The 14,337-nt window shown below is 42.6% G+C and overlaps 1 protein-coding gene across 1 annotated transcript; it reads left to right on the top strand.

The window, feature by feature from the left end:
* The first annotated feature begins 7,228 nt into the window (after nucleotides 1-7,228).
* LOC124000815 (creatine kinase S-type, mitochondrial-like) lies at nucleotides 7,229-13,900 on the top strand. The gene is made up of 10 exons (XM_046307441.1): nucleotides 7,229-7,385; nucleotides 9,851-10,031; nucleotides 10,562-10,760; nucleotides 10,852-10,947; nucleotides 11,039-11,260; nucleotides 11,893-11,978; nucleotides 12,613-12,736; nucleotides 12,932-13,066; nucleotides 13,190-13,315; nucleotides 13,444-13,900. The coding sequence occupies exons 2-10, from the start codon at nucleotides 9,883-9,885 to the stop codon at nucleotides 13,558-13,560; spliced, it is 1,254 nt and encodes a 417-aa protein (XP_046163397.1). The 5' UTR covers nucleotides 7,229-7,385; nucleotides 9,851-9,882; the 3' UTR covers nucleotides 13,561-13,900.
* Nucleotides 13,901-14,337: the final 437 nt, after the last annotated feature.

Raw genomic sequence — 14,337 nt, forward strand, 5'->3', positions numbered from 1 at the left:
CTAGTCTATGAGACCGGGCTGGCCAATCCTGTTCACATCCAAGTGCTGTCCACCCTGTTTTTTTTGGCAAAGGGCACTTTTCAATGGGACCTTGCCTACATCTCACAGCCCTCGATGAGACAATGTTTTGGATGCAAACATCAGCAAAACGAACAGTAACGCATGCAATTTCCATACACCATCGCACAACAGGTTGAAATCGAGAGGGATTTCTTTGCCATGATGCCATCAATGGGTTCCCAAATATGAACGGAGCAATAGACAGCACACACATAGTCACAAAAGAACCATCCCAAAATGATTTCAACTATGTGAACAGAAAAGGTTCCGCTCTTAATCTGCAAGTAATAGGTTGTGATGTGCAAAGACGCTGCTGAATGTGGAGGAAAGGTGGAATGCATTACTTGTTAATTCTGCAGAACAGCAATGTTCGCCTATACGCCTACAGAAGGGAGCTGTTGAGGATGGATGGCTTATTTGTGATTTGTGAGTGTTGGCTACTAATTTTAAGCATATTTGACATTGTTAAAGCACCTTGAATTGTCCTATTAGCCCTCTCTTTGTAGAGGTGGGTTTATTTTTACTGGTCAAGCCACAACTGAGATAGCCAAATAAAACATTTTGGTTGTACTCAATCTCTGACACCAGCACATATTTCTGTCTTGTAGTTTTTTTGGTTGCGATGTTGTATTTCATGGTACAGCGTTGTATATTCCGCGCGGGCTTTATTAAAAGGATGATTTTGACCATTAATGGTCTCAATTTGGTCTCAATTGGTCAACATTGCATAGAAACAATTCTAAAATACTACTTACGAACGGAATTTAGAATGTTCGTAGGCATTAAAAAAAGTATGATATATCAAGCAATCTTATGAACGTCCAATGCACACAATTGATAAATACCATTGGTTCTCAGCCTCAGTGCCCGTGCACGACCTTGGCTATTTGCATTTCTAATTAATCTAATTAACCGTATGGTCCAAACAATCCCTTTAAAGCCCGTGTGGAATATACAATGCCGTACCAGGAAATACAATGGCTTAACCAAAGAAAGATATGAAGAAAACATATTTTCCGAGTCTGAAATAGGTGCTGGTGTCAGAGATTAGGTACAACAAAAATGTTTTATTTGTCTCACTCAGTTGTGGCTTGCCCATTAGAAATAAAAACATAGCTACAAAGAGATGACCTTTAGGACAATTCAAGTTGCTTCCTGGAGCGGCAGGGTAGCCTAGTGGTTAGAGCATTGGACTAGTAACCGGAAGGTTTGAAGTGGCTGCTGCCAACATACTGGCTCATCTCTAGCCACTTTAATAATTCAAATTGGTTGTAATAAATGTATCACTAGTCACTTTAAACAATGCCAATTTCTATGATTACATATCCTACATTACTCATCTCATACGTATATACTGTACTCTATACCATCTACTGCATCTTGCCTATGCCGTTCGGCCATCGCTCATCCATATATTTTTATGTACATATTCTTATTCATTCCTTTACACTTGTGTGGATAAGGTAGTTGTTGTGAAATTGTTAGATTACTTGTTAGATATTACTGCATGGTCGGAACTAGAAGCACAAGCATTTCGCTACACTGGCATTAACATCCGCTAACATCTGCTAAATTTGGTTTGATTTTATTTGATGGTTCAAGTTTTTAAGTCCAGTTGGAGTTTACTGTCAGTACAAGTTTTGGAACTTTTGAGTTACAAAAGACCATCACAAAATGTACTGTCATTTTGCACATTCTAAAGTTCAAACAAACAGTAACAGAATACCTGAATACTTCTCTGCAAGCTTTAGTGTCTAGCAAGGCAAGACCACGGGACTTGGTGTATGTAGGAGTAATTTATTTTAGTGAATCGTGTGGTGAACATAATAAAGTGTCAACTGAGTGTAGATAAACAACTCCTTTCGAACAGTGTCTGTCTGTCATACTGTCACGGCTGTTGAAAGGAGTGGACCGAGGTGCAGCGTGGTGAGCGTACATTTTCTTTATTAACTCAAAATGACGCCAAACAAAACAATAAACACTACAAAACCAAACTGTGAAACTCAAAGGCTATGTGCCCTAAACAAAGTCAACTTCCCACAAACACAGGTGGGAAAAAGGGTACCTAAGTATGGTTCCCAATCAGAGACAACAATAGACAGCTGTCCCTGATTGAGAACCATACCTGGCCAAAACGTAGAGAGAGAAAATCATAGAAACACAAAACATAGAAATGCCCACCCCAACTCACACCCTGACCAAACCAAAATAGAGACATAAAAAGGATCTCCAAGGTCAGGGCGTGACACATACGTTTGATCAATGGGTATAATGGTAAATCTGATCCCCAAGGTCCTCAAAGGCTCACTCGGATATATAGAGTTGGAGGTAAAGAAAAAATATGAAAATAGGACATTAAAACACTGGCAGAATTCTTTCATCTACATCCATTCATATAAAATATGTATTTTAAAGCATAAATACCCTTCTAAGACCACTGTCTTTCTGGAACTTTTACAAGGTTTTCAAATAGTTATTTCTGCAAGTAATGTGAATTGAAAGGGATATGGTAATACCTATGTAGGTATTACCATATGTAGGTATTACCATATGTAGGTATTACCATATGTAGTTATTACCATATGTAGGAATTACCATATGTAGGTATTACCATATGTAGGAATTACCATATGTAGGTATTACCATATGTAGGTATTACCATATGTAGGAATTACCATATGTAGGTATTACCATATGTAGGTATTACCATATGTAGGTATTACCATATGTAGGTATTACCATATGTAGGAATTACCATATGTAGGTATTACCATATGTAGGTATTACCATATGTAGGTATTACCATATGTAGGTATTAGTGTTCAACCTTCCCAAGTTCTCTCACGTCACCCCACTCCTCCGCTCTCTCCACTGGCTTCCAGTTGAAGCTCGCATCCGCTACAAGACCATGGTGCTTGCCTACGGAGCTGTGAGGGGAACGGCACCTCAGTACCTCCAGGCTCTGATCAGGCCCTACACCCAAATAAGGGCACTGCGTTCATCCACCTCTGGCCTGCTCGCCTCCCTACCACTGAGGAAGTTCAGTTCCCGCTCAGCCCAGTCAAAACTGTTCGCTGCTCTGGCTCCCCAATGGTGGAACAAACTCCCTCACGACGCCAGGACAGCGGAGTCAATCACCACCTTCCGGAGACACCTGAAACCCCACCTCTTTAAGGAATACCTAGGATAGGATAAAGTAATCCTTCTCACCCCCCCCTTAAAATATTTAGATGCACTATTGTAAAGTGGCTGTTCCACTGGATGTCATAAGGTGAATGCACCAATTTGTAAGTCGCTCTGGATAAGAGCGTCTGCTAAATGACTTAAATGTAAATGTAAATGTATTACCATATGTAGGTATTACCATATGTAGGTATTACCATATGTAGGTATTACGTAGTTTCTACACTGGTATGATGAGTATAATGTGTGGTAGTTGCTCACCTCTCTGCTGAATTATGTAGAGCTGATTTGAGACAGTTTATTTTTTTTCATGATCTTTTCTGAAAAAACACATTTTCACGTAGACTTTGTGCTAGCAGTTTAAGAGAGAAAGAGAGCAAATAGCATAGGGACAGCCTGGTTGAAGTCCTCGTTTTTAATGGTCAGTGCCAGTAGATTGCAGAAGGGTTCACATACAGTTCAGAAGCAAATCATAATGTATACATTCAGCCCAAAAACAAAACATGTACTGTCCACTTCTTATATTAGTGCTTTTTTGTGTTATCCACCCTCTGTTATCTTTCAATACTCATGCTAATTTACACTAACATTCAAAAGTTTACGGTCAATTTCCTTGTTTTTGAAAGATAAGCAGAATTTTGTCCATTAAAATAACATCAAATTGATACGAAATACAGTGTAGACATTGTTAATGTTATAAATGACTATTGTAACTGGAAACGGCTGATTTTTAATGGAATATCTACATAGGCGTACAGGGGCCCATTATAAGCAACCATCACTCCTGTGTTCCAATGGCATGTTTTGTTAGCTAATCCAAGTTTATAATTTTAAAAGGCTAATTGATAATTTTGCAATTTTGTTAGCACAGCTGAAAACTGTTGTCCTGATTAAAGAAGCAATAAAACTGACCTTCTTTAGACTAGTTGAGTATCTGGAGCATCAGCATTTGTGGGTTTGATTACAGGCTCAAAATGGCCAGAAACAAATAACTTTTTTTCTGAAACTCATCAGTCTATTTTTGTTCTAAGAAATGAAGGCTATTCCATGCGAGAAATTGCCAAGAAACTGAGGATCTCATACAATGCTGTGTACTACTGCCTTCACAGAACAGCGCAAACTGGCTCTAACCGGAATAGAAAGAGGAGTTGGAGGCTCCGGTGCACAACTGAGCAAGAGGACAAGTACATGAGAGTGTCACAAGTCCTCAACTGGCAGCTTCATTAAATAGAGTACCCCCAAAACACCAGTCTCAACGTCAACAGTGAAGAGACGACTGGCCTTTTAGGTAGAGTTTCAAAGAAAAAGCCAAATCTCTGTCTAGTATCTGTTCTTTTGCCCATCTTAATCTTTTATTTTTATTGGCCAGTCTGAGATATGGCTTTTTCTTTGCAATTCTGCCTAGAAGGCCAGCATCCCGGAGTCGCCTCTTCACTGTTGAAAACAAGAACATTTCGAAGTGACCCCAAACTTTTGAACGGTAGTGTATGTTATGGTTCAATCTTAGTTTTCCTTATCTCCACTGTGACATTCTGTACCTTCTGTGGCCCTGTGGAATGTCCATGTTGATCCTCTTGGTCCATCCACCTGTCTTTGTTAGTCAGGCCTGACCCCTTCATCCCATAGTTTATTCCAGTTATTTATTTTAATATGACTGAAGATGCAGAAGTTTATGCCGGGCCCCTTCTAATAGGGTATACCAGACTGGTTAGAATTTTGACCACACACCCTTTAGACGGACTACATGCCCTCTATCAAATCAAAACTGGATTTTTTTACTCAAAACAAAAGTTGTAAAAGTATGCTAGACATTTATAGAATAAATCATATCTAGTTTGATGTTTCTGTGACAAACAGTGAATTAGTTACTCATTTATACAGTTTAAAATGGCATTTGATAGATTTTATGTATTTCTATCAAGTCAAAACTGGAATATGTCCTCAAAATAAAGGTTGTAAAAGTATGCTAGACATTTATAGAATACATTTACTTAGTTTGATGTTTCCGTGACAAACTGTGAATTAGTTAATGATTTATACTGCTTTAAATTCCATTTTATATATTTTATGTATTTCCAACTGGAATTTCTACTCAAAACAAAGGTTGTAAAATAATGCTAGACATTTATAGAATAAACCATATCTAGTTTGATCATTCTGTGACAAATGGTGAATTAGTTATTGATTTTTACATTTTTAAATGGCTTTTGGCGAATGTCTGTTGAATGTCTGATGAATGTTTGTTTAATGTCTGTTGAATGTCTGTTGAATGTCCGAATGTGTGAATATAAAACCACAGGCTCATCAAGAACTGTGAGATGCTGATCGGCAAACTCCCGCTGAAAAGTGTCCATTGCTAAAACCTGATGGTGGAAAGCACTTAGATGTGCACCGGAATGGCAAAACCTGATGGCGGAAAGCACTTAGATGTGCACCGGAATGGCAAAACCTGATGGTGGAAAGCACTTAGATGTGCACCGGAATGGCAAAACCTGATGGTGGAAAGCACTTAGATGTGCACCGGAATGGCAAAACCTGATGGTGGAAAGTACTTAGATGTGCACCGGAATGGCAAAACGTGATGGTGGACAGCACTTAGATGAGCACCGGAATGGCAAAACCTGATGGTGGATAGCACTTAGATGTGCACCGGAATGGCAAAACCTGATGGTGGAAAGCACTTAGATGTGCACCGGAATGGCAAGTGTTTGCCTTTGTAATGTGGGTCTTAAATACTAGCAGAAATCTAATGAAATGTGTTTTGTTCATCTATATCTGATGAGCCAGTCTGTACTTTCAGCAAAAGTCCCACCTGTCTCTAAAAACACACTCTGCAAAACGCAGGGTCTTCCAACAGAGCATGAATAGCCATCTGCATTTCACGGTAAGATCTACTACACTTCACAATAAGGTCTACTACACTTCACGGTAAGGTCTACTACACTTCACGGTAAGGTCTACTACACTTCACGGTAAGGTCTACTACACTTCACGGTAAGGTCTACTACACTTCACGGTAAGGTCTACTACACTTCACGGTAAGGTCTACTACACGTCACGGTAAGGTCTACTACACTTCACGGTAAGGTCTACTACACTTCACGGTAAGGTCTACTACACTTCACGGTAAGGTCTACTACACTTCACAGTAAGGTATACTACACTTCACGGTAAGGTCTACTACACTTCACGGTAAGGTCTGCTACACTTCACGGTAACGTCGACTACACTTCACGGTAAGGTCTACTACTCTTCACGGTAAGGTCTACTACACTTCACGGTAAGGTATACTACACTTCACGGTAAGGTCTACTACACTTCACGGTAAGGTCTGCTACACTTCACGGTAAGGTCTACTACACTTCACGGTAAGGTCTACTACACGTCACGGTAAGGTCTGCTACACTTCACGGTAAGGTCTACTACACTTCACGGTAAGGTCTACTACACTTCACGGTAAGGTCTACTACACTTCACGGTAAGGTCTGCTACACTTCACGGTAAGGTCGACTACACTTCACGGTAAGGTCTACTACACTTCACGGTAAGGTCTACTACACTTTACGGTAAGGTCTACTACACTTCACATTAAGGTATACTACACCTGTTGTATTCGGTGCATTTGACAAATAAAAATCATATTTTGATCTCTCATTCGACTTCCCATTATCTCTGTCTTTTATAGTAGCCTATTTCAACAATGGTTTCACTTTCACACGTGCCTCTAATTGATCAAATCCCTCTATGTTATATGCATTAGTATCTAACAGATGCACTGACGTGATAAAATTATATGACATAGCCTTTCAATATATGTTTCATGAATTCACAATGGAAATACAATTTTCATTGTGTGTGTGGGAGCGGGGGTTACCTCTAGTAAACATTAAGGAACGAACAAGGTCAAGACAGACAGCAGAGCAAGGACCTTCCAAGGTGTTGCACGAGGAATACAAATACGATTGGTCAGCAGCACAGGTTCTTATCTCCCCATTGGCCCACAGCGTAAATTCTGAATTTTTAATTGGTTTAAAGCACAGGTCCTAATCCCACATTAGTGGGCGGAGTGTGGGATGAGAAATAGAGAAAAAGACTCCTGAAAGAGGATTCTATAGCAGGGAGGGATACCGGCAGTGAAACAGGTACTGTACTCTCTATGATTCCTCTCTCTATAGCTCTCCTCTATCTCTCATTCATTCTGGAAGGGGGGATATTAACAAACTGTTTTAAGTTAGATACTTGATACATTTTAAAATGGTAGATGAAGCCAAGTAGTTGTTCAAATCTAAATGACTTTGGTGAGAGCCCCTCCCTCCCACCTTGAGAACTACAGACGGATTTGAAGTTAATGTTTCCTTCTGCATATTTTAATAAGATTTTGCTGATGTAGTCACTATCATTGTAAGACATGATATTTGATGAACAGAACAGGAGCCTTTTGGTGTTGAAATGTAGACGGGTCTACATAGTCTAGACCAGGGCTCTCCAACCCTGTTCCTGGAGAGCTATCCTCCTGTAAGTTTTCGCTCCAACCCTGTTCCTGGAGAGCTATCCTCCTGTAGGTTTTCGCTCCAACCCTGTTCCTGGAGTGATATCCTCCTGTAGGTTTTCGCTCCAACCCTGTTCCTGGAGAGCTATCCTCCTGTAGGTTTTCGCTCCAACCCTGTTCCTGAAGAGCTGTCATCCTGTAGGTTTTCGCTCCAACCCTGCTCCTGGAGAGCTATCCTCCTGTTGGTTTTCACTCCAACGCTGTTCCTGGAGAACTACCCTCCTGTAGGTTTTCACTCCAACCCTGTTCCTGGAGAACTACCCTCCTGTAGGTTTTCACTCCAACCCTGTTCCCGGAGAACTACCCTTCTGTAGGTTTTCACTCCAACCCTGTTCCTGGAGAGCTACCCTCCTGTAGGTTTTCACTCCAACCCTGTTCCTGGAGAACTACCCTCCTGTAGGTTTTAAACTGATCCTAGATCTGTAGTAATCCTGGCTTTAAAGCATTACAATCCAATGTGACTGACTGATGGCTGCCTTTATAAACCACCATATAGGCCTGTCATACCAGAAAGTTGTTGTTTCTGACATAACCTTATCACTGATTCACTGGTCTTTGCTGGCAGGGCTGTAAGCCCCCCTTTCTCTTTCTAGGTCTCATCTTTTCCACCTCTTATTTTCCATCTCTCCCTCATCCCTCATCCCTCATCCCTCTCTTTCTGTCTCTCACTTATCTCTCGATCTCTTTCTCTGTCTCTATAACTCTCTGTATCTCATTCTCGCTGTGTGTGTGTGTGTGTTTCTCTCTCTCTCTTTCCTCCTTTCCCATCCCACTGTCTTTGTCTTGGCCTGTGTCCTGTCTCGAGAGACTGTGGCTGATTCAGAATGTCAGAGCAGAACAGAACACGAGGCCTGTGGTGTTTTGATTCCAGAAAGAGCGGTCTTGGCATTACACCCATCTGGCACTGCTTCTCTCCTCCAGATTTCTATAAATAATCATTTATTTGCAGTGCTGACAGCCTCCTCCATTCCGACTCCTCAGCCATCTAGTGTGTTCTAGTCATGCTGTATCAAGGAAAACACAGCCACAACTTTGATGTCAATAGAGTTTAAATGACCCAGAGATGTTACCTTGTGTCCAGACACTGATATGCATGTACTTTTCCTTGATATGGATCATAGAGCAGAGAGGGTGGATCATAAGCTTTGATGCCAACTGATGATCTGATGGAATAGTACTCTTCCTGTATTCTTAATGAAGAACAATCACATGGAACTAAGTCAACTGACGACTGCAGATCATGATAGAATAGATGTGTAAAATGATAATCAAGACAGGAAGTCAATCCCAGCTTTTGTTTCCGCTCTGACAGGGATTAGTGAATAGACCTCTACTAGACCTCTACAGACCTAAATACAGTAGACCTCTCTATTTTAAGACAGCTTTCCCTCTCTCTCTCTGTCCTCTGCACTGCAGTGGAGGACAAGCTTTCACATTTAGATTTTAGTCACAGGACATACTGAAAGGAATAACTTGTTCGGGCAGGGGCAAAACCAGATGTCATCTAAGATCAGTGTATAGGGCAACTTCATCCTACCTACACCTCCTTGATGGTGGCGGCCAGATTGTGCTTGCTAAGAGGCCATCCTGTGAGGCCTGTTTAGGAGACTGAGCTTAATCAGCCATCTGCTGATACTCCGGTCTCATACTGTAAGCTCGTTATCAACGACCTACATCTACTCTATAAGATATAAAACATTAAAAAAATTGACTTGTTACGATACAATTGAATACAGTACAATCAACCAACTGGAAGTGCATTTTAACTCAACTGATGACATGGTGTAAGTTTGAGTTGCAGCATCCACAGTCTGTATTTCATAGACAAAAGGTAGTGGCTAAAGGTAGGAAGTGTATTGTTCTGTAGTAGGAGATTCTTCCCACAGCTCACCTGATGTGAAGGACATACACAGTGTGACGGCCCTGACCGTTACAACACAAAGAAACTAATGCATAGATAAATACATATTTAAGAATTTTTAAGAAGTAAAACCTCTGAAATGTGTACATTTTATCTTGTCTCTCTTCTTCCCTAATTCCTCTCTCTCTCTCCCCCAGTTGACCTGATTCTGACCTCTGAACTGTCCAAGATGGCGACCTCCTTCACAAGAATGATGTCCGGCCGTAACACGGCCGTGCTGTTGGCCAGCCTGGGAGTAGGCACCATGGCAACCGGCTACCTGATGACCGACAGCAACATCCTGTCCGCTGAGGAGAGGAGGAAGCTCTATCCACCCAGGTAGGACTACAAACAACATGGCCTCTAATGGACTGTGGACGGCCATCCTGGCACGGCCATCCTATACAGATGGATAATTAATTTGGAATACAGGTGTTGGGCCTAGGATAGCTCGCACACACACACACACACGCACGCACGCACACACACACACACACACACACACACACACACACACACACACACACACACACACACACACACACACACACACACACACACACACACACACACACACACACACACACACACACACACACACAGGGACAGGAGCCAAGGGGAGACCAGATCAGGAACTAAGGCTTGAGCCATAGATTAGACAGATCACCAACACTCTAAAATAACTTCCTCTACTTGTCTCAATCAATCAAACAACCAATTAATATGTACCTGTCCAAAAAACGACATCCACATTATATCTAAAACCGCAGCCCTCCATAATCAAACCCTATTTGAAATGTCCTTCACAGTGCACATCCTATACAGACAGATAATTCATTTGGAATGTCTACTTTTCCCATCATCCCCAGCGCTGACTATCCTGACCTGAGGAGGCACAATAACTGCATGGCGCACTCCCTGACCCCTGCTATCTACGGTAAGCTGAGAGACAAGGTGACCCCGAACAACTGGAGCCTGGACCAGTGCATCCAGACCGGAGTGGACAACCCTGGCCACCCGTTCATTAAGACTGTTGGCATGGTGGCTGGGGACGAGGAGAGCTACGAGGTACTGTATGTGTGCTTGAGTTTGTGTGTGTTTTTCTATATTTTGAAGGAGGTATCTCCTTTTGGTTAACTGTTCATCCTGTCCTCTGCAGGTGTTTGCTGATATATTTGACCCCGTCATCAAAGACCGACACAATGGCTACGACCCCAAAACAATGAAACACCCCACTGATCTGGACGGGTCCAAGGTAACACACACACACACCTCCAGTAACCTCTACACACTACATGAGATAGTCCATTATTCTCCGATTTACTGATAACCCTCCTTCTCCTCAGATCACCAACGGTATGTTTGATGAGAAATACGTTCTGTCGTCTCGCGTGCGTACAGGCCGTAGTATCCGTGGTCTGAGCCTGCCCCCGTGCTGCTCCCGCTCGGAGCGCCGTGAGGTAGAGCGTGTGACCGTCCAGGCCCTGGCCGGCCTGAAGGGTGATCTGGCCGGACGCTACTACAGCCTGGGAGACATGACAGAGAAGGAGCAGCAGCAGCTTATTGATGTGAGACACTCAGAGGACATCTATCTATCTATCGATCTATCTATCTAATCTAATCTACCTATCTATCTTTCTGTCTGTGGCTCTGTCTGTCCATCCGTCTGTATCTCTCTCTCTCTCTCTCTCTCTGCATCCCCCTCTCTCTCTTCCTCTTTGTATGTCTCTCTTCGCCTCTTATCCCAAAATGTACATACATGTATTATCATAATCTGACTGCATATGGGATTCCTCCTATCCATGATAATGTCTACTTATATTGCCATGCTAATGGCATTGATTGTTGTGAGGATTATGCTGAAGTAGTGCAACTGGAACCTGGACTGTAGTGACAGCATTGCTTCATTACTTTTATTTGACCCGACTCATTTGAGGACATGGTTCTTAATTGCACTAATTTGTCTTCATTCCCCAGTGGTAGGCCTACCAATGATTTCAGGAAGTTTAGCACAGTGGAAAAAAGGGTCTTACCCAGTTAATCCACTCAGTCTAGACAGACTGGGGTGACTTTGCGTTTAATCCTAATGGCTAAGATTAAGATTGGAAATAGAGGTAATCTTTGGGAGAGATTACACTAGTCTTGATCTTTAACTTTCAGTCTCATTAACCTTTGTCCTCTGAACCTCACGTTGCCTCAGGAGCATTTCCTGTTCGACAAGCCCGTCTCTCCTCTGCTGACCTCTGCCTTCATGGCCCGTGACTGGCCTGATGCCAGGGGCATCTGGTAAGACCAGAGTAGTAGAGAGCCAACCCATGTCCCCAAAACTACACTACCTGTAGAGAGACTTAGTACTAAGAAACTGGTAAGGCCAGAGTAGTAGAGAGCCCAACCCTGTCCCTGTAGCTTTAAAAACCTGTAGCACTGTCTTATATCGTAATAGCTGTAGAGATCGTACTATCGGTGATTAGGGGCATCTGGTAAGACCAGTAGAGAGCAGAACCATGTTTCCATAAAATTATGGCATTGGGAAAGGTCTCTTCCTCTGACTACTCTTCATCCTCCTCCTCTCGTCCTCTTCTCCCCAAAGTGTCATTACATCAAAGTCCTAGCCCTGAATTCCCATTTCCGTGACCACCTCCTTATCCTCCTCCTCTTCCTCTTCCCCTCCCTCCCTCTCCTCCTCCTCATCCTTCTCTCTCCTCTCCCCTGTAAGACCACTTCCTGTTTGACTAGCCTGTCCCCCCCTTGTTGACGTGTGCAATTCATGGCCTGACGGCAGGTGCCTCTGGTAGGGTCTACAAGGCTCTCATCAGCAGAATCCTCTAACCAGCATGTGTGTGCTGTGATCACAGAAGTTGACAATCAATGCAACCAACAAATGTTTCTAGATTCTTAGGAATGTGTTCTTTCTCTCCAGGCACAACAATGAGAAGACCTTCTTGATCTGGGTCAATGAGGAGGACCACACCAGGGTCATCTCCATGGAGAAGGGAGGAAACATGAAGAGAGTGTTCGAGAGGTTCTGCAGAGGACTCCAACAGGTACTTTACATTTACATGTCACATGTAATGATGCTTGTCTGTACACTCTTAAAAAAGGGTTCCAAGAGGGCTCTTCGGCTGTCCCCATAGGAGAACCCTGGAACCAAAAGGGGTTCTTTGAAGGGTTCTCCTATGAGGATAGCTGAAGAACCATTTTATTTTAACCATCATTAATGTGGCCCCCCCATCCTCTAGGTGGAGAAGCTGATCCAGGAGAGAGGCTGGGAGTTCATGTGGAACGAGCGCCTGGGATACATCCTGACCTGTCCCTCTAACCTGGGTACTGGACTCAGGGCTGGTGTGCACATCAGACTGCCCAACCTCAGCAAGGTAACACACACGCTCTCTCTTTCTCTTTCCTTTTCCTCAAAGTTTTTACTTGGATTGTCCCTGTGCATTGACCCCTCTTTCCCTAGACAAAGCATTTATTAAAGTTCTGTACTTACCATGCAGGACCCTCGCTTTGGTAAGATCCTGGACAACATGCGTCTGCAGAAGAGAGGGACAGGCGGAGTTGACTCAGCCACAACTGGAGACACCGTTGATATATCCAACAACGACCGTCTAGGAAAATCTGAGGTAAAACTAGAACCGGTATTCTATGAATGAATGAATAACTGAAGGAAACTGTAAACCATCTCTATCTGAACTAGAGATTAAACTCCCCTTGACCGCTGATAACTGTGTGTATTGGTGCGTGTGTATAGGTGGAGCTGGTCCAGTTGCTGGTTGATGGAGTCAACTATCTGATTGATTGTGAGAAGAAGCTGGAAAGGGGCCAGGACATCAAGGTCCCCTCCCCCATCACCCAGTTCAGAAAGTGAAACACCTGAGCCCCAAGTCTGAGAGGGAGTGACCCGCTCTGCGGTTAGAGAGGGCCAAAGAAGAGGAGTTAGGCCTGATCCCTCCTCATCCCCAAACTGAGCAATTTGGAGTAAAGTAGAAGTAGAATGTCTTTCCACTGGTCCAGGGACAAGTGTTGGTGTATCCCCCTTGATGGTTAAGGCTGGGGTTGGGGGTATCATAATCTGATCCTAGATCTGTGGTTAGGGACAGCTTCTACCAGGAGCGAAAGTCTTACCTGTAACACTAACCTCAATAAAAATCAACCCTAATAAAACCACTGTTCTCTGATCAATAAAACAACTAATTCTCTGATTCCAAGGCGATGTTACAGATTGTGTTTTCTCCTACTAATCATTCTACCCTAACTAAAAGCTTAAATACCTTCAATTAATAATAATAACTGTAGTACATTTCCATTCCCCAAAAATGTTATTGGACTTTTATATGTAATGACTGTGTAGAAGATCCATCATTCACTGTGAAGTTGACTATATATACAGTGGGGCAAAAAAGTATTTAGTCAGCCACCAATTGTGCAAGTTCTCCCACTTAAAAAGATGAGAGAGGCCTGTAATTTTCATCATATGTACACTTCAACTATGACAGACAAAATGAGAATGTCTTTTATACTGATAACAAGTTCAAACAGGTGCCATTAATACAGGTAACGAGTGGAGGACAGAGGAGCCTCTTAAAGAAGGATTTATAATGGTCTGTGAGAGCCAGAAATCTTTCTTGTTTGTAGGTGATCAAAT

This window comes from Oncorhynchus gorbuscha, linkage group LG16 (genome assembly GCF_021184085.1).
Source record: "Oncorhynchus gorbuscha isolate QuinsamMale2020 ecotype Even-year linkage group LG16, OgorEven_v1.0, whole genome shotgun sequence".
Lineage (NCBI taxonomy): Eukaryota > Metazoa > Chordata > Actinopteri > Salmoniformes > Salmonidae > Oncorhynchus > Oncorhynchus gorbuscha.